This window comes from Trachypithecus francoisi, unplaced genomic scaffold (genome assembly GCF_009764315.1).
Source record: "Trachypithecus francoisi isolate TF-2019V2 unplaced genomic scaffold, Tfra_2.0 Lachesis_group2, whole genome shotgun sequence".
Lineage (NCBI taxonomy): Eukaryota > Metazoa > Chordata > Mammalia > Primates > Cercopithecidae > Trachypithecus > Trachypithecus francoisi.
In genome coordinates, this window is record NW_022681465.1 from 134,971,654 (window position 1) to 134,991,837 (window position 20,184).

At 39.2% G+C, this 20,184-nt stretch overlaps 1 protein-coding gene across 3 annotated transcripts in view; it reads right to left on the reverse strand.

The window, feature by feature from the left end:
* Nucleotides 1-2,733: 2,733 nt before the first annotated feature.
* Nucleotides 2,734-20,184, reverse strand: part of SGCD (sarcoglycan delta) — a 1,048,938-nt gene continuing 1,031,487 nt past the window's right edge. For all 3 annotated transcript variants that reach the window (XM_033180496.1, XM_033180497.1, XM_033180495.1), the window contains 2 exons: nucleotides 13,102-13,225; nucleotides 2,734-11,266 (listed from right to left, as the gene is read on the reverse strand). In XM_033180496.1, coding sequence (XP_033036387.1) covers nucleotides 11,093-11,266; nucleotides 13,102-13,225 — 298 coding nt within the window. In that variant the 3' untranslated portion in view covers nucleotides 2,734-11,092. The remainder of the gene's footprint in view (nucleotides 11,267-13,101; nucleotides 13,226-20,184) is intronic.

Consider the following 20,184-nt stretch of genomic DNA (forward strand, 5'->3'; position numbering starts at 1 on the left):
TTTATCAGCATTTTTTTAGATTTTTAGTTTTAATTTTTCATGACATAAAATCTAGAATTACTTACTAAATCTTAGTTTTGTTGATTTTTGTTCTTTTCTTGATTGTTCTGGAATCTTAGTTGAATGCTTTATTTATTTCTTTATTGACAAGTTTAAATGCTTTTATTATGTCAAAGACTGCTTTGGCTAAATTTCATCATTTGTAGCATTTTTAACGGTTATTCTTTAAATAGGCTTCTTTCTTTCTCAAATCAACAGTTAGGGAAGTGTTTTTAAATTCCTGGGATTTTAAGTAAATATAAAATATATTGTCTGTTTTTACTTTCAGAGAATATAGTCTGAAAAGTTTAATGTTTTCATTTTGAGATGATATTTATTTCATTTATATTATCATTGACCATGAGAAGTTTCTTTCTTTCCTGCCATGTGTAGAGAGGTGTTTGTGTGTGTGTTTAGGAGTTAATTTTTTTGCTTTGCCAATTTGTAAGTTATCAGGTGGAGAGCAGTTAAAAATTTTCCCTTACAATTAAATTTGTCAAGTTTCTTCTGTTTACTTTTCAAAGCTTTGGATATTTGTTTTTGGTTACTTGCCTGCTCAGCACAGTGGTTTAATCATGTATAATCAATAAGACAAGGCATTTTATCATTATAAATTTGTTAATCTGAACGTCTCCTATACTTTTTGCCATAGTGTGTACTTTAAAATATTGATTTTCCTTTTTTTAAGTTTAATAGGTTAATTTTTTGCACCAAATGTTTTTAAATGCAATGTTTAACTTCATCTTCTAATAGATTAAAATCTATTATGTACTCATAATTTCTACCCTTGATTTAATATCTGTTATCCTAAATTTGGCTGTTCTAAATGCTTCCTATTAAAATATAATATAATTTGGAAGATTCTATTCTCACATTTTATGCACCCATTTTAGATTCTAGTATGAGTTATCTGGAAAAGTCTCGCAAGTGTTTTTTAAAATTTATGTTTAATTATTTCTGCCAGAGAGTCCTAAAGGCTCATCTATGATTTGTCCATTGATGGGTCATAATGGTCTTTCTTGGGGGCTGTATATTGAGCCTCAGCTGCAAGAGTTTGTTGTTATTGAAAGTAATTAACATTTGACATTCACAAATTAAAATTACCCTATCATTGGACTCAATACATTGTTCACAAGTTTTTTGAAATGCACTTTGCTTATTCCTTTACACTCTGATTCCTATTCCGGCCCCCACTCTACCCTGCGTTCCTCTCTTAGGGTAAAGTGAGCCACATAATCTTATATCTCTTTTAAAGGGGTAAAGATCAGAAGAAATCTCAAAGTTGATGATTTATACCTATTTGCTACTTTTTAAACCTTCCTTCCTTGGAAGACAAGGCATAGAGCTCTTTTTTTTTTATAGCTTCCTGGTATTTTATCTGCTTTCTAATTTTGTTTCAAAATGATGTCAATACATTTAACATGTCAGTAACAGCCTTTCTGTCTGTCATTAGAGTTTATCTTTTTAGCTAAGATTCAATGGATTTTCTTACCAAGTCTCTTGAATTGTGATTTCATTACCTTTGATTTAGATTTTCTTTCTTTCCTTTTTTTTTTTTTGGTAAATTTTCCCCAAAGAGAAGCCAGGTAATAAAATTACTGCATCTTTGGAAATAAATTGTGCTCTGCCTGGGAATAACATTTTAATCATGTCCTTTAATCTTGGGAGTTCTGTAATGTTGCTTCAGTAATATTTGGAGTCATGACATAAATTAATAAGATGTAGCCTTAGACGAAAATCCAGTTGGGAAAAGACATTGGTTCTGTCACATGTTAGATATGTAAAACTTGTTTTATATATCCTAGATGAGGAAATTACCTATCTACCTTATCAGGTTGTGAAGATCAATTTAGATATATATTTGATTCTATATAAACTTTAAGAATGTATATAAGCATTTCTGGGGTCCCAGTTGGATAGGTAAGTGGGTAAATCATAGTACAATGTAGGGTTATACAAGAAGTTAGAACAAATGGGGGAATCAAGGAAGAATAACGAGGGCCATGGAGAGAAGATGATATGTGGATGAGATCATGAAGGATGATATCCTTGGGTGGGTGGTGCTAGATGGGAATAAATTCTAGGCAGATTCTAGCATGTCCACTGACTTGTCATTGTGGAAGACCAGGAGAGATGAGATGCTCAAAATGAAGAATTAATTGTGGTGAGTGGATCCAAGTGGTTCTGCCACGATGCCTTCTCTCATCCATTGTCTCACCTATGGCCCCATCTAGGGGAACACGAGGGATGAGCATCTGACTCAAAGACAGCTTATTTGTAGGCTAACCAGGAGCACTAAAGTAGCCTGGTTGTAAAGGTTTTACCTAATAGGAACCAATCTGGCTTGCTTCTTCAAAGACAGAGAAGGGAGCAGTGGAGAGGGCAGTGGTAAACTGTGGCCAGAGAAGCCTATGTAGGTCATTAGAAAAGAAATTGAGGATGGCTGTTCCCTTGACATGCTCCAAATCCTGGGGACTCCCAAATTCCAGGCCATGTTTTACCTTATAGTAAGCTCTCCTTTCATAAAGCAACTGGTGTGAATTTCTTCCCGAGAGCCAAAATGGCTTACCCAGCTGATCAAAGGGATATGGAAGAGATGTTAATCTGAAAATTTAATTCTGAGGTAGAGTCAATAGGAGTGACTGATTTATTAACTGTGAGAGAGGTATTCCCTAAAGAAGTGGACAAGGGTGCTTTCCTTCTTACCAATCATTATTTTTATTAATATATTTTACAAGACTGCGGTTGAAATAATATTAAATACAAATTTTTTTTATACAGAAAGTGTAATAAAGTTAAAATAGTTCCTTGTAATTCATAGCATTATTGCAATGCTTACAAAATTTTTGCATAGAGTGTGCAAGGATTGATGTTATTCAAAACAAAACTAAAAAGCTCCTCTTACATCACACCCCAAACCAGAGAAAAACCAAACCAAAAATAACCCAAAGGCTGAACTCAATTGCTTTATGGGAATGGGGTTTCTTTTTCAAAATCTCCAAGCAAATGGGACTTCTATGACCTCACCATTTCTGTTAAGAACATCAGAATCTGGCTTCTTCAGAAGTGCATCTAGCCAGCATAATGATGGATAGCTTCTGCCTTTTCCTTCTAAAACACGAACTCCTTAAGAAGTATGTCTCAGCTTCTTCATAATCTCAAAAAAGGAGAAACCTGACTGGGGGAGGTGGTCGATCCATGAAAAACTTTATTCCCTCCCTCACGGAAAGCCTAGATTACAATTAAGTTAATTTTGTGTTCACTAACTTTAGATGTAGCAACACTTCCTGTTACTTTTCTAGAATCTTGCGTCTCTTCCAGAGAGCCAGATTTTTGGCTCTGCTGAGGTTAGTCCTATGAGACCTTTTAATGGTATCTATTCCTGCCTTGCCATTTGGATGTCTAAACCATTAAATAGGAAATTCTTGACTGACTGACTGTAGAGTCTTTTTCATTTTTGACTCATCCCTTTACTAAGGTTTTGCTGGGGGGGAGGGGGTGGATGAGTCAGGCAAGCACTGGCACTGGGGCTGAGTCTTTTGGGTATGGCGAGGAGCTCTATCCACAATCCTCCCAGAGGACCAGATATGTGTTGTGGAAAAAGCACATCAGAGCGGGATGGACCCCAGCCTCTTTGCTGCTGGAGCCCTCTAAGCTCTGGGTGAAGGCAGGTTGACAGCAGGGCTTTAACAAGGGCATTCTGGTTTCTAATCTTCAAAATGACTTTGTCTTTTAACTCTTACAGATCAAACTCTGATCCCTTTGCTTAGAAGATGAAAGCATTCCAAAGAAACCAAGCCGTAAGGAACTTCAGATGCATTCATTTTCTCCTTTCCTAGTAGAAACGCCACCAACCTCATTGCTGAATCTAGGATGCCAGTGTAAAATATACAGGTTCAAAGTTAAAGAGTGCCACTTTAAAAATAAGAATTGGCAAATGAGTCTCATTTCCAACTCAGATAAATTGGTAGTGACGCCCTGAGTGCTCTGGGGAGGCTAATTCTGCAACTGGGAAGGATATGGCCCATTAATGATGGCTGCTAAGGTGTGAGGCTGAAGCCATTACGGAACCAGAGTGGTCAGCTCAGCTCTGACATTGTATGCCTAATGCAGACAGTGAATCCCTGGTAGTTCTTTCTTATAGGGAAACAGAGACAGTGATAGAAATGAGCTTCCATTTGATCCCTTCCTTGAGTTTTACCACAAGTAAAGGTAGAGAAGAATACTGACCAAATAGTTTCAAAGATCAAAAGTAAGATATGTGTCTTTTGAAGGGAAGTATAAAGGAAAGAGATGTATGGGTGCAGAATGCTGCCTTGTTTAGCCTTATCCACAGGCAGTTGAATATTATAGTTGTCTCCTAAATGTGAGGCTAACAACCCAGGTATTTTCCTATCTATTTTTTTTTAAGCTTGACTTAAGCATACACAGAACAAATTAAATTTTTGTTGTTGGTCTAGATTCTGTTATTCAGGCAGGCTTTCTATATTTTCCCCTGGGGTATCTATACTTTAGTATAGATGCATCACTGTGAGAGACTACAGAAAGCAGGGAAATAGCAGTTCTGTAGCTTCATCTACCAAAGACGATCTAGTTTAAAACCTAGTAGGGGACATGTCCCAACAACTTGAAAATTAGTTTGACATGTTGGTGACTTTATGGCATAGTGGTCAGGAGTTAAACCTGCATTCCAGCTCTGCCATTTTCTAGGTAGTGGCTTTGGGCAAGCTTCTTAGCCACTGTAAGCCTCAGTTTTCACATCTGAATATTGGAACTATATTAGAAGCCAACTCAAAGGATTGTTTTGAGGATGAAATAGGAGAATGTATGTAAAATGTTTAGCACAGTGCCTAGCAATAGCTCCGTGAATAATAAATATTCTTTAAATTGAAGAATAGAATGCAACTCTTCCCATTGTCTTAGGGTAGGCTTCATATCCAGGACAATCTCTTATATTTTGCAAGATTTTGTGGGGTGGTTCTTTTTGGGGAGAAGTTTCATACATTGGTTCAGATTGTCAAAAGAATCCATGGCCCCCCAAAATGTTAGAACCCCATGAATTAGATGAATATGGGGACTAAAGAAAAACTGTCTTCCTTGTTGACAAGTGTCATCTTCCTGCCCTCAGACAATCCTTTGGCTACAGTGTTCCCATGGAACCTAATAGACCAGTTTGGAGTTTCTCATTTTATGAAATTCTGAGCTATCTCTGATTTCACCAAAAAACCCCAAATGTAGAAGTAGGATGTGAAGACATTGGAAGGTGAGGGACTATTAGACAAGTCTAAGCATGTGGGGTACATTTTAGATTAAGTAGATGTTTTCTCTTCTCCCAACAAAGTCGGCCTCATATTTGTATTAAGCTGACCTTAGCTAATGTTCAGTGATGAAGCTAAATTCACTCACCTACTAGTGAGGCTGTCCACATACTTAATGAGGCATTTGGAACCCCACTCTGGCTTCCTATTGCAAGGGTGGATTTAGACACTAAACATGCGTCTCGTTTACAGTGACTGTTTCTTTGTTCTATTCCACCTGCAAATTTCAAAATGGGTGATGATATTACTGCTTGCTGGGCTGAAGTTGAGGAGCAGCAGTGAGCACTGTTGTTGGAAGGTTTGAGACTGTTTATTGATGGATTTGATAGCGTCATTAGTACTTTATTATGACATCACACTTACTGTTGCATCAAGGGCTCATGACATTCTTGCTCTTTCTCAAATAAGGATGCTAATTTCCTCCTATTCTGTCAATATCTACAAAAGGAAGGTAGGGGCAGAACCAAAGAAAACAGCATGTATGAGCATGAGTTGCCCCAAAAAGGTTTTCTTTTACATGTGTGCTCTAACAATACTCAAAAGGAGGACCTCCAACAAGTAATTATTTTCCCTTTGCCATTCAGACCTGCCTTGAGAAACTTCAAGGACTCCATTATGAAGAAAGCTTTTAAGAACCATAGAAATCACATTGCTTTTGAAAGTGCGAACGCGTGTGGTGTGCTGTGCTGGCTGAAGCAGCAGGCTTCAGACTGCTTTATCTCTTATCAGTAGTTTGGCTTTGTGCATGAGAAATTCAGAGGCAACTGTATAATTTTAAATTCCGATTACTGCAAAGAAAGAGATGCATCTGACATCCCAATGCCGTGGCTTTGACTATTTTAATGGAAATATGTTGGAACTAGGGGAACCGTCCACCAAGGAGATAGTGATGAAAGACCACAAGAGAGACATTTTATCTTTGAGATAAAAGGCCTGTTTTCGAAGGTTGTTTCTTATAACTTTTTCCCAACCTGCTACTAGGGCACCATGCAAATGTATCATTCCAGGAGCTGTTTCCTTATCCTTTTTGTGCCTAAGATTTCTTGGGACGGGGGGAAGAGGGAGAACTGGTCTTGTTTAATGAATTTTTTGACCTTTCATAGAGCCTTGAAAAATCAGTATCAGGTGCTGGAATGGATCTATTTACCTCTTTGGTCCAAACCTCATACTACCTTTGGCCTGAAATAAAGCAAGATACTCTGATCTAGCTGCTGCTTAGGGCACTGTTGCCAATTTAATTTTATTTCAGCTGTTTCCAAATAAAAGGCTGAGGGATTCCCTTAAGTGACTTTGATTAGGGTCTGGTAAATGGGGGTCATTTACATTAAAAAAAAAAATCCTTCCTCCCCACCATGCTACTCATACTTCCAAAGAATCATCCATAGCTGATACTTTTTTTTTTTTTTTAAACAATATTGAGTATGAAGCCCTGGATGAGCAAAAGGGAGCTGACCAAAGGGATAAATGTCTGATAGGAACCTGCCTTACCACACAGAAGCAGAGATGTCAGAATATGTCTTTTCAAATTATTATTATTATTTTTTGCATTCCTTCTACACCAGAGAACGAAGACCCAGATTCTTAGAAATAAAGCCAAACTGGCATTCATCTTGTTTCTCACAGCATCAGCTTGATAAAAAGAATTTTACTGTATTTTTTTGTCCCCATGTATTTTAAGTTGCTTTTTCCAATACTTCCAATTATTTATTGGTCCCACTAAGCCTTCAAGCCTGGTGTGGCTGTAGGAACAATAAACACAGTGGCAGTGTTGATAACTGAAGTGATGTGGGCTAAAAAGATATGTTAAGTCAAAACTGTTCTCCGGAGGACCATGGAATGGGCCTTCCTCTGGACTTGGGAGGGTGAGGTGGAAAACTTTATATGAATATAGACAGCAGAAAGAGCCTACAGGAAAGAGTTTCTAAGTTTAAACCACAGGGTCCCCTACTTCACTTCTCATTACACAATGATGCTGACCTGCAGAACCTGGTATGGTCTATCTATTAAGGGTCTTGGAGGATCATAACTTTCCTTTTTCACTGAGCTTCCACTAATCCCATCCTCCCTGTTCCCAGGAATCCTCTGGGCCTGTGTTTCTCTGGCAGGTGGATCACTTACTTCCACATGTAACATAAGGAAGGCTTTCCACATGTAACATAAGGAAGGGTTTCCTTCCTGAAAGACTTTGTCAAGTAACTATATTCCCAAGCTGACACAGAAATGTAAGTGTACTCACTGCTGTTTGGAAATGTGCTTTCTTTCCTGCTATATCCAAGGCATACCACAAAATCCTCTAGGTCGGGGTCAGGAAGCTTTGTCTGTAAAGGACTAAATAGTAAGTAATCTATGATTTGTGTGATACACAGTCTCTGACACAACTACTCCATCCTGCTGCTGTAGTGTAAAATCAGAAAACATGTAAATGAATGTATGTGGCTATGTGACAATAAAACTTTATTTACAGGAAAAGGTGGTGAGTCAGATTTGATTTCCAGGTCATAGTTTGCCGCCCTCTGCTCTAGGGTCAAACCTCAAGCAAACTTTTGTCTATGGTTGCTGGATATGTGATGAAAATTATCCAAAGAGAAAATGACCTAAAGGATGTTCAAAGCCGGTTGAAGCTTATAACATCTATCCCTTGGGTAACATAACAATTATAAAGCCACATGTCAGGCTTTTACCTAGGTAGATGTCACTATAAGGGCTTTTGAAAACCTCTGTGATACTTGAAGAGTTTCCCAAGACTTCTATGACTTCTTGAACAGATACCAAATAGAAGTAAATGTCGAACATATTTGGAAATCAGGTTTTAATTTGTAAAAATCTTCTGAACAATATTAACATACTAGAACTTCTAGTATATTGAAGGTTCATTTGGACTCTTTGTTATGATACCAGCTGTTTAATATACCCAAAGGTGCGATTGTCTAGAAAATATCATATATAAAGATTAGAAAGAATCTCATTTTTTAAAAAGTAGGCATTAGTAGATTTTAATGTAAAAGCTTCCCCCCCGCCCAAAAATTCAGGTAAAATTTTTTCTCATGACCATGGACAAATATTCTAGTTTGAGGGTGTTGGGATAAAAAGATGTACATTGAGAAACTTATGCATTTTACTACCAATTTCTGAAATCTGAACACAATGCATAATTTAACCCATATCAAATTTCCTGCTTATTACTTTGTATATTGTGGTCACTTAGCATAAATGAAAAATAGAATTTTATATCTGTTCCCAATAGGTACTTGATATATTGTTGATTGCTCTTATTTTTATTCTATTTGTGATCTCACTACCCTTAGGATTAAATTTTGCATGTGGGATCACACCAGTCTCTTTTATTGGCATAAAACTTTTGATGCTAAGCTCATTCTTTCACGTGGTGATTAGAACAAAATCTAAGGAAAAAGATTCTGGGAACTTTTTGCTTTTTTGTCATCCAAAGATAATGAACTTGAGAAGGCAAAATGCAAAGACAGTCCACTTTAAAAAAATCACCTGTCTTAACCTATCTAGCCACAAACGACTTTGTAGCTATTATTGTTTATCTGAATGATATGGGATAGGTGCTCCTAGTAGCCAAGGAGGGCGTTTCCTGGCTTGGAAAAACCCTGTATTGATACATACAGCTTCTGGCAGCATGGCCCTATGGGGAATATTAATTATACTGATCCAGAGTAATCTGATGTCTTTTATGGTTTTCCTTTTTAGACCTTAGTGCTACAAACCAACCTATTACTGGGTCTCACCCCTAAGAGTGACCAGCCCAACTCTTCTGCATGAGATATTGAACAAGAGTGCTTGGAGTGAGTTTGGGGTCTGGACACCAGCAGTATCACTGGCCAGGCTAGGACCCATGCTGCTGTCCCCCACCATCTACTTCTAAGTGACTAAGCAACGCACAGCTTGCTTTTACATCCCATGTGTGCAAATCTCAGCCTGATGCTTGAGTGTCATCTCAAAAAATATCATATCTTTTATTTCTCTCCTATCACAAAACTTCCCTTGCTTGTAAAGTAAGAAAAAGTAAAACCTTGTTGAGGGAAAAGAAAAATCCAAATGCCACCCAGGCCTACAAATACTACTTCATTTAGGCTTGCAGGGCCACTGCTTTCCAAATGGCATCCAGGACTGTCTAAGCCAGTGATGAGTTCATTCTGGGCTCTTTGAAGTCCACATCTGCCAACCATTTGGCTTGTCTATTGGCTTTTAAGATGTCCAGTCATAACTAAATCATTCCCCTCCAATTACCCAAAATAAATGATAGGTAACAAGATAAATAAGATGTGCTTCTCCTTGCTGAGTGCATTGACTTAAGGCATAGGCACATTTCCCCCTCTTTGAACAGAGATGGTGTAATCCCCTGTCCCAGCACAAGAGCTGGCCAGGGTGACCCTGGAGCATGATGATGAAGGTGGGGTGATGAGAGGTAGCTGATGGCGGGAATGAGGGTGCTGCTTCCACATACAGGGAAGCAGGTACTGCTGGGCCCCAGGGGACACAGTGATTCTAATAAAGACACTCAGTTTGTATTATCTTTCAGTGAGCAATTCTGGTGGCATGTAGTGCTTCTTAGAGAAAACGTAATAGTGTATTTCGGAATATGAATATCCCAGCACTGAGAAAATATATAAGAAGATCAAAGTCAGAGTCTGTGCATGCCTTTAAAAATAAAGGGCATGTTTTGACATTACCCACTAATCCCAAGAAACATAGTAAACATAATTAGGTTCCTTATGCTACTCTTAATTAGACTTCCAGGCTGCTTTCTGGATAGGAGTTCTGCTCTTAGGGATTTTGATTGACCTGACCATTGTGGGTTGAAATCTTTTGGTTAAAGTCAGAAGGGAGAACAGAACAGCTTTTAAGCCATTTTTCCTTTAAACAGAGACATATCACCCATTTGTTCATTCATTGCCCATCAGGCCATTGAGTAGCTTCCAGCTGACTGAGGAGCAGCTGTTATCTTATTTTGTGCTGATTTACAGCTCTTAATTTGACTGTGGGAGAATCTGTGAGTTTGGAGGGAGCAAGATAGCAGAAGTTGGGTGAGCAGTTCAAAATTTTGCTGAAATTCATCCTCATTCATTCAACTACAAAAACCCCAATAGGTTTGGTAGCCAAGGTAGGCCAGTCATTTTGAGTTTCTATGGCTGACTTCTACAGCATTGCCAGTCCCTAGCTTGAAGGGGGGGAAGTTAGCCAGCCTTACGAAAGCTAAAGCAGGAAATCAAATGCCTATTTTTGATATATAAAGGTCTCAGAGCTTGAGTGCAACTTTGAGATTCCCGCCATCACTCCCTCGTAATGACACTAAAGGAGAAGATATGCTGCTACTCGAACATCTAGATGAAGTTTCTGTCAGTGTCCAATACGCTGTGTGATTCTGAATAGTCTGGGGAATGTTGGGACAGATGTGTGTTTAGATTTTTGTCACACAGGTGGTTGGGGATGGGATGGAAAATGACAGTGGATATCACAGGGTCACCCATGGTTCCTTTTGTACTGAAACCTCATTTTATACAGAGGATATATATATATTTATTTATATTTATTTATATATATTTATATCCACCCACACACGCAAACACACTCAAGCGCACACACACGCGTACACACACACAAAAGGTCTTTGATAGGCTTTCTGTGTTCTAGTAAAAATAGCTGGCAGCCAGTGTCTAAAGCCAAAAAAGGCCTTTATGCTGCCGACAATGTCCACTATGGATAGTCTTTCAGAGGCAGACACTTGTGTTTATCTGACAAGTGGACCCAGCTCCTGCCTGAGACAGGAATAATCTCCCATTGGCGCAGACGCAGATCTCGAAGACCTTCTGCCTCGTTCCTGTAGGCGTGTAGGATCCGTGAGGCAGTCTAGGTAGTCTAATTTTCGCAGCATCTAACTTAATCTAAAAAGAGAGAATAGGAAGGAAAGCATTGGTCAGAGATCGTCATCTCTTCTCTTGACATTCAGAAACAACAGATGAATGTTCACTTCAACTGAAATCTAATGAGCACCTACTGTGTTGATTATTTTTGGTACTGGAGATTTGGATACCAACAAGACGGAAAGTTGCTACGTTCACAGAAGCTTAGATTCCCAGCAAGATAATGCTGCATTGGTCTATGTTAGCATTTTGCAAAAAAAAGTCATACAGAATGTGAATAGAGTCCTAGAGTCAAATAAATGTGAAAATGTGACATTTAACAATTTTCTTTACTATGGGCTTCTCAGATCCTACTATGACTGTGTGCAACGTGAGGGCTCAAGAAGAGAATAGAGTATGTAATATTTTCCAACTTTTAAATGCTAGTGAGCGTATCTGCTTTTTTTTTTTTTTTTCTTTTTTTTCTTTTTTCTAACAATTTATGGGGCTGATGGTCTATAGAATACACTTTGAGAAAAACATGCCTATAAAAATAAGCAGTGGTGGAAGGTGCCATTAGATTTATGATTATAACTGATTCCTCCAGAGTTCAAATTCTGATAGCTATAAACTGCATATGTGAAGTAGCCACTATTTTTATATGTGTGTGGTTTGCAGTTTGTGGCTGCTTGAAGAGGCAGTTGTGATAATTGAATGCTCTATCTCTTCTAAAATAAAACAGCAAATGCCATACCAATCTAAAGGGGGACTTTTATATCCATGGAGTGGATGTACAGAAGCAGGTAGAGACTGATAACCTCTCTCATTGAATAGTCCGGTGGAATAGCATTTTTCTTAAAAAAAAAAAAAAACAAAACAAAAAAAACAGATTTTTTACTCTATGACTAAATAGCAAAGTCCACTCACAAACACTTTGAAGGCATTTTTATTTTTATTTTTAAATTTTTATTTTATTTTTTTTCAGACAGAGGCTCGCTCTGTCGCCCAGGCTGGAATGCAGTGGCGTGATCTCAGTTCACTGCAAGCTCCGCCTCCCGGGTTCACACCATTCTCCTGCCTCAGCCTCCCGAGTCTACAGGCACCGGCCACCACGCCCGGCTAGTTTTTTGTATTTTTTAAGTAGAGACGGGGTTTCACCGTGTTAGCCAGGATGGTCTCGATCTCTTGACCTCATGATCCACCAGCCTCGGCCTCCCAAAGTGCTGGGATTACAGGCGTGAGCCACCGTGCCCAGCCTGAAGGCATTTAAAAAAGTTTACAGACAAATCATACTTTGGGGGTGGGTAGTAACTGGCTTGTCTTGCTTGGAAAAACACAAGGAGCATTTCTGTTCACCCAACTGGGGCTGTGTTGGCATAAGAGAATGAATATCTGCAGTGTTTCATTCCCTTGCTGCCTAGTCTTACCCTATTAAGTTTTGGCTTGTTCTGGTTGGGACAGCTGTTCAATCTGCCTCCCCATTTTCAATGAAAACAGGAAACGTGTGACACAAAGTAACAACAAGTAAATTAAGTTCATCTTGAGCCAGATGTGTATAATATATACAGCTTAATTATGTTGGCTAACAAAATCTTATTTTAAGGTGACGAGAGAGAATTTGAAAATAGCATTCATTTTCATGGTCATATAATTCTGTACTTGGAATACATGCCGTTATCTCTGCATTTTACAAATAATCATCACTTTGATGGATTGTGGGTGTGGCTTATAATCATGCTGCTCAATTAATTGAGAAATAAAACCTGCTTGGCTCCTTTTCTTGATATGCCACAGGATCCAACTCCGAGGTCAACCAGTTGTGGGAAGGGTTGGCCTATTGGAGCTGTAGCTCTTTGAACTTCTTTCTCACCCCTCACCTCTCCATCTTTGGATTCCAGTCTCAGCTCTGTCCTGCAGGTGGCTTCCATATTGCCAGCTTCTGCATTGATTTCTACTCCTTTTGGGGCCTCCATCACTAGAGACCGGGTTGGGGACTCCAACCTGAAAAACATCAAAGATCAACAATAAAGATCCCTTTTTCTTTTTAATACAAAAGGAAGTTCATGCTCAAGGACATTAACAGAGCATTTCAGTATTTGATCAGAGAATTTGTTAAAGTTTTGCTTTACAAACCTGGTCAAGTGTATGACAGGGAACATAGTAAGTGTAGGTTTTATCTTCATTGCATTTTACAAAGGCTGTAAGGAGGGTGTTCTAGGATCCTGGCTTCATTTTATCTTATATCCAATTGTTGTTTTACTGGTATAATTAAACTCTTATATAAGTTTACCAAAAAAAAAAAAAGTAAGGCAATCCCGGGTCTAAACCGAGCTTCCTGGAATTGGTAGGTATCCTTTCTACTTTGTCCTGCTTCTGTATCTTCCATGGAGGCAGAATCATATAAAGAAAATGGGTCTAGGAGTCTGACATACTTGGAGTGAAGCCATGGGGTGGCCACTAAATGACCATGGGCAAGTCTTTTTTCCTTTACCTCCTCTTTCTTTCTAAAATCTCTGAAAGCCTCAGTTTCCTCATTTATAAAGTGCTTCAAATAGTGCCTGACACAATAGAAATTCAAATATGTATTATATATTACTATTACTGCTGTTGCTATTGTTACAATACCAACCAATCATTAGAAAGCCTCAGGCCTTAACCTTCAATGCAGCTGTCATTTCTGCATTGCAGAAAGGGTCAGTGGCTGGTAGGGGCTAGGGAGGGGAGGTAGTCTGACTGCAAAGGGACAACATAAGAAAAACATGTTTTGTGTCATGGAACTTGATTGCAGTGATGGTTACAGGTCTCTATGTACTTGTGAAAACTTCCAGATGAGTGAATTTTATGGTATGCAAGATAAAAAATAAATCGAGAGGAGAATCAGCCACATTCTATGCTAATTATGATGGCAAAACAGGATAATACTCCTCAGGAAGCTTTTTGCCTAATTCATATAATGAGAAAAACATTAACTCAAAACCAACCATCCCCTAAATATTCTAGATTTTATTTTTATTTTTCTTAGAAACAGGGTCTCAACCTGTTGCTCAGGCTGGAGTGCAGTGGCACAATTATAGCTCGCTGCCGTTTCAAATTCCTGTGCTTAAGTTATCCTCTGGCCTCAGCCTCCTGAGTAGCAGGGCATATGACATCATGTGTAGCTAATTTTTAAATTTTTTGTAGAGATAGGGTCTTGCTATGTTTTCCCAGGCTGGTCTTAAATTCCTGGGCTCAAGTGATCTTCCCTCTTTGGCCTCTCAAAGTGCTGGGATTACAAGCATGAACCATCATACCCAATTGATTTTAATACTATTACTAGATAGGAATGTATGAAGATCCTCCTCTCTGTTACAAAGAAAGTATCCTAACTTAGGAACAGAGACCTCAGCAGTGGTTCTCAAAACACTCTGATCTAGACCAGTTTCCTGAGTTTAATTTCAGTACTTCTAACTTCCAGACACCTTAAACATGTTAAAAAGGAACATCATTCTCCTTGCCCACTGCTGACTTTGTTCTGTTTTTGCCACTGCCTCTGAGTAGGGTGAAGTCTCTTGGGCCACAGTAAGTGGCAAACAGAGCAAGCTGACCAGTAAGATCCACTACGGGGCAACCCCCAGCCACACTGCACAAATGCCAAGAGAGAGAGCTCATCCACATTTTTCAGGTCTAGGTTCTTGAGGATTGCTTCCAGGCAGCAGCCTTTTCCCTTGAATTGTCCCCCCTACAATAAGTCAACTGAAGTCATCAAGAGAAGCAGTAGTCCTGGAGTACTTATGAAAGGATTGGCCTAAGTTTCTCTGTAGATAACGTTTCCTTCTGTGGTCTTACCCCTTTGGGTGTGGCAAAAATCCTCCACTCCCCACCTCCCCTCCTCTTAAGGCCTTCACCAGGTTGTGCTGAACCAGGTGCAGTTCTGCCCATTATTGTGGTTCATCCCGTTTGCATTTGGTTTGATAATGTCAGTGCAACAGAGAAGGGGACTCATTAGCAGGACAACAGAAAGTGATGTCTGTGCAGTATGACCTGGTCTAGAACCCTAATCTAACTAACTAGAGCTGCCCCTGTGCTCTTGACTCCCTCTCACGTTTGAGATATGAAGATGGTTTTTGGCCAAAGTTTTCTAACTCCTGTTTGCACTAATGTCGATACCTTTCTCCTTGTAGGATGAGTTTGTGCTCTTACTATACTGCCTGCTCGCCCCTTATCAGTGGCACTGCCATCATCCCCCTTGCCCAGGTGACAGTCCTCCTATCATCTTTTCTCTTTCTTCCTTCTTCCCTCAGTTAACGTGGCTTTTAACTCAGAACTTCTCTGTTCTCAGAATCAAGCCATGGAGTGGCCACTAAATGACTATGGGCAAATCCTTCTTCCTTTCCCTCCTTTCTTCCTAAAATTTCTTAGAATCATTCTTTATGAGCATCAGAATCAAGGGGAGGGGTTGTGAAAGGGTCACCTGTAACCTGGACTATTGTAACTGTCTCTCAAGTTTTGTCTCTAGTTTTTCCTTTTTCCCAATGAACTTTACACAAAAATATATTTTCCTGAAGTTTTGAAAATGTTACTTATCAAAACTTGTAGAATATGTTCTACAGTTTCCTTAGAAGAGATCTGAACTCCATTTAGAATTTGTTCTGATCTGTTTTTCTGGTTTTATTTCTTGCCTTCAATGTCAGCTATATGTTATTGAGGGGTTAGTTACTAGGTGGTGACACTGCTGAGGGCTTTACATGTGTTACCTCATTTAATCCTCACCTCAGTCTGGTGTTTCTATAGTCCCGAGTATACAAACAAGGAATCTAAGGTACAGTGACTTGCTCATGGTTATACTCCTAGTAAAATGGCAAAGCCAAGATTTGAATTCAATTTAGTGGACTCCAGAGCTAATATTTGTTTATACCATATTAGTTCCAGAAAAACTGTATTTCTTTCCATCTATTGTATCTTTACCCCATTTTCTGTAATCCTTTCTTCAAGAAATTAATGCTTAAATTTCTAAAACCGATGTATGTAAACAATAGTGAGGTAATAGTAGTATATATCGCAGAGTGATGCATACTTCATGGTTACACAGTATTTCTTATAACTTGAACAGTCTACTTCAGCAATAGCAAATTTAGGATATTTGGAATGTGTTCAGACTTGGTACATAGAGTTCAAAGTGAATGATTCAGTACAAACAGAATAGTTTGGTGAAAAAGAAAGCTTGAAATAGAAAAAAGTGTGGAGCTTACAGAGTTTTATCAGATGCAGGACTGGCATTTCAGATGGGCATTGGAATCCGCTTTATTCTTGCCCACTGCCTAGGTCTCTGAGATTAGTAGGAGGGACCCAGGCCAGAGAGGTAGACTCAGAAATGACTCCTGCCTTTCCCCACATCTCAGCTGTGAAAGAACCAGGGTGGTGAGAAAGGGTACTACTCTGAAAGTGTCCTATTGTGAAAGGCAACAAAATAGAAATGATGATTTCCTGGAAGCAGAGACAAAAAAGGTAACCGGCTTTCTGTTTTATAGCCCAGCTTAATGTCCTTTGATGTTCAGGCAGATTTAACAGAAGTTGTTCCCATGCTAATCTTTCCACTGAGATAAAGCTCCTTGATGTGGTTTGGCTGTGTGCCCACCCAAATCTCATCTTGAATTGTAGCTCCTATAATCCCCACGTGTCATGGGAGGGACTTGGTGGGAGGTAATTGAATCATGGGGGTGGTTACCCCCATGCTGTTCTCATGATAGTGAGTTCTCATGAGATCTGATGGTTTTACAAGGGGTTTTCCCCCTTTGCTTGGCACTTCTCCTTCCTGTCACCTTGTGAAGAAGGTTCCTTGCTTCCCCTTAAGCTTCCACCATGATTGTAAGTTTCCTGAGGTCTCCCCAGCCATGGGGAACTGTGAGTTAATGAAACATCTTTCCTTTATAAATTACCCAGACTCAGGCAGTTCTTTATAGCAGTAAGAAAATGGACTAATACGCTCCTACAAAAGCCCTGTGGAAACTGCAGAGAGCATCACTCCTGAAGTGATGTCCATCACCCTCTGCCCATAGCTTAATGATCACAACAAAATTGTTTAGATAGCACGTAGTAAGGAAAAATGGAAGAAGAGCTCCTCCTGATGGGGGTGGCAGTTAAGGGTCCTGCTGGCCTTTGCAAATGAACACTACTTCCATTAGGAGAAACTGCAACCCTCTCAGAGGAGAAAGAAGAGCCTCACTGAAGAGATGCAGAAAGGAGGATTGGCCAGGAAGGGTGGGAGCCACAGCTAGGCTGGGCCAGGCTGTGCCATATCTTCAAGAAGAATGGTTCTCAAATGTGAGCATCAGAGGCACCTGGTGGGCTTGTGAAAACAGTGCTGGGTCCACCCCCAGGGTTACTGATTCAGTAAGTCTAGAGGGGTGCCCACACATCCACATTTGAAACAAGTTCCCAGGTGATGCTGATGCTGCTTGTTTGGGGGACCACACTTTGAGAAGTACTGCTCTAGTCCAAGGGTCACAAACTCAGGTGCCCCTACCAAGACTAAATAGGTGATATCAGTGAGTAACCCATAAGAAAGCTGTAAATAAAATGACATTCCCAGAACAGTAACATGTGGTATGTGGCACTGGCCTAAATGTGAATGAGGTGATGGAGATACTGTCTACAGGAACAGCTGCTGTTCTATCTAACCTGGCCAGTGGTTGCCAGGGTTTCTGATTTTAGTGTTTCCAAATTGAAAATGTTTTGAATTTTGATCTGAATTCTTACATTTTAGGAATAGAAACAAAATAATACAAAATTATAAATATGGTATAAAGAATGACAATGCTGGCTGGTGTGGTAGTTCACGCCTGGAATCCCAGCACTTTGAGAGGCCAAGACGGGTGGATCACCTGAGGTCAGAAGTTCAAGACCAGCTTGACCAACATGGTTGAAACCCCATCTCTACTAAATGCAAAAAAATTAGCTGAGTGTCGTGGCAGGTGCCTGTAATCTCAGCTACTCGGGAAGCTGAGGCAGGAGAATTGCTTGAACCCGGGAGGGAGATGTTGCAGTGAGCTGAGGTTGCGCCACTGCACTCTAGCCTGGGAGACAGATCAAGACTCCATCTTGGGGGATGGGGGAGAAAGAATGACAATGTTTCTTGACATAGTTATAAAGAATGACAATGGTTTTGTATAATTACCATCTTTTTTAAGAAAAAACAAATTTTGTAGCAACCTGAGCCCCTCTTCCTTATCCCTTCTATTTCCTTCCCTCCCTGGGAGTAACAACTATTAGGAATTTTGTGTTTGCTGTTTTCCTGCTTTTCTTAATGACTAAATTTGCATCCTTAAACAATACACTACTATTACATACTTCACACATAGAACAATTACACTTTATAATTCTTTAATGACTTTGCTTTTCCCCCCTCAATATGATGTTTCTGAGGTTATTCTACATTTCAGCACATAGCTGTAATTTATTCAATTTCCCTAGTGTTACTATATACCATGATTTATTTGTGCATTCTACTGTCGGACACTGGGCTGGTTCTGGGTTTTTGTTTTTACAAATGGTGCAACCATGAACATTCTTGTGTGTGGTTCCTGATGCCTGAATGCAAAAGTCTCTTTCAGACTCATGTGGGAGAGTGGACTTGCTACTCCTAAGGATCTGCATATCTACAGCTTTATTAGATAATGACAAATAGCTCTCCAAAGTGGTTGCTCCAATTGACCTTCCCACTAGTAGTGTATAATGTTCCAGTTGTTCCTCTTTCTTACTGACATTTGGTACTGCTAAGTATGAAATGAGTGTGAAATGGGATGCCATTGTCTTTTAAAACTCTACTTACCTAATTATTAATGGAGTTAAGCATCTTGTCATTTGTAAGCCATCTGGGATTTTCTTCAGTGAAATATTTTCATCTATTTTGTTTATTTCTATTTTTTGTCTATTTTGATTTTTGTGTGATTTGTGGAATACTTTTATATAATCTGAAAAATATTTAGCAGTTCTATGTATTGACAGTTTCTTTCCGTTTGTGGTTTGTCTTTTATATTTAGCATTTGTGGATGAACAGAGGTTTTACATTTTAATGCAGACAAATTTATGGTCTTTTGGAATAGGGATTGTGCTTTCTGTGTCTTACTTGAGCATTCCTTCCCTACACTGATGTCATGAAGCTCTTCTATATTGTTTTCAAAGGTTTTATGTTTTCTTTTTTCATTATGTCTCTAATTCATCAGGTATTTAATTTTGTTTATAGTCTGAGGTTGGGGTCGAAAGAGATGGAGATTATCTTAACAGATGTTGAAAAAGCCAGTATTTAGCTCCATCATAAATAATATTCCTATACCTTTATGGCTCTGTTTTGGGGGTTTCTAGTCTATTCTCTTTGTCTATCCCTGCAAAATATTGTTTAATTAAAAATTGTAGGCCGTGCACAGTGGCTCACACCTGTAATCCCAGAACTTTGAGAGGCTGAGGCGGGTGGATCACGAGGTCAGGAGATCGAGACCATCCTGGCTAACATGGTGAAACCCCGTCTCTACTAAAAAAAAAATACAAAAAATTAGCCAGGCGTGGTGGCGGGCACCTGTAGTCCCAATTTCTTGGGAGGTTGAGGCAGGAGAATGGTGTGAACCCGGGAACCAGAGCTTGCAGTGAGCCGAGATTGCGCCACAGCACTCCAGCCTGGGCAACAGAGCAAGACTCGGTCTCAAAAAAACAACAACAAAAAAAAATCTGGAGCTTACTTATTTGAGTTTTAAAATTCTTTATACTTCATAAGGCAAGTCTTCTTACCTTATTCTTATTCAAGAATGTCTTAGCGATTCTTGGGTCTTCCACATACATTTTGGAATGAACTTAAGTTTCATAAGGAAATTCTGTTGGAATTTGGATGGGATTCAAATTCAATCTGTGAACACTGTAGCTATCTCTAATTACTTATGTTTTCTTTGATGTATTTCAATAGTTTAACCTATCTTTTGTAGCTATTGAAA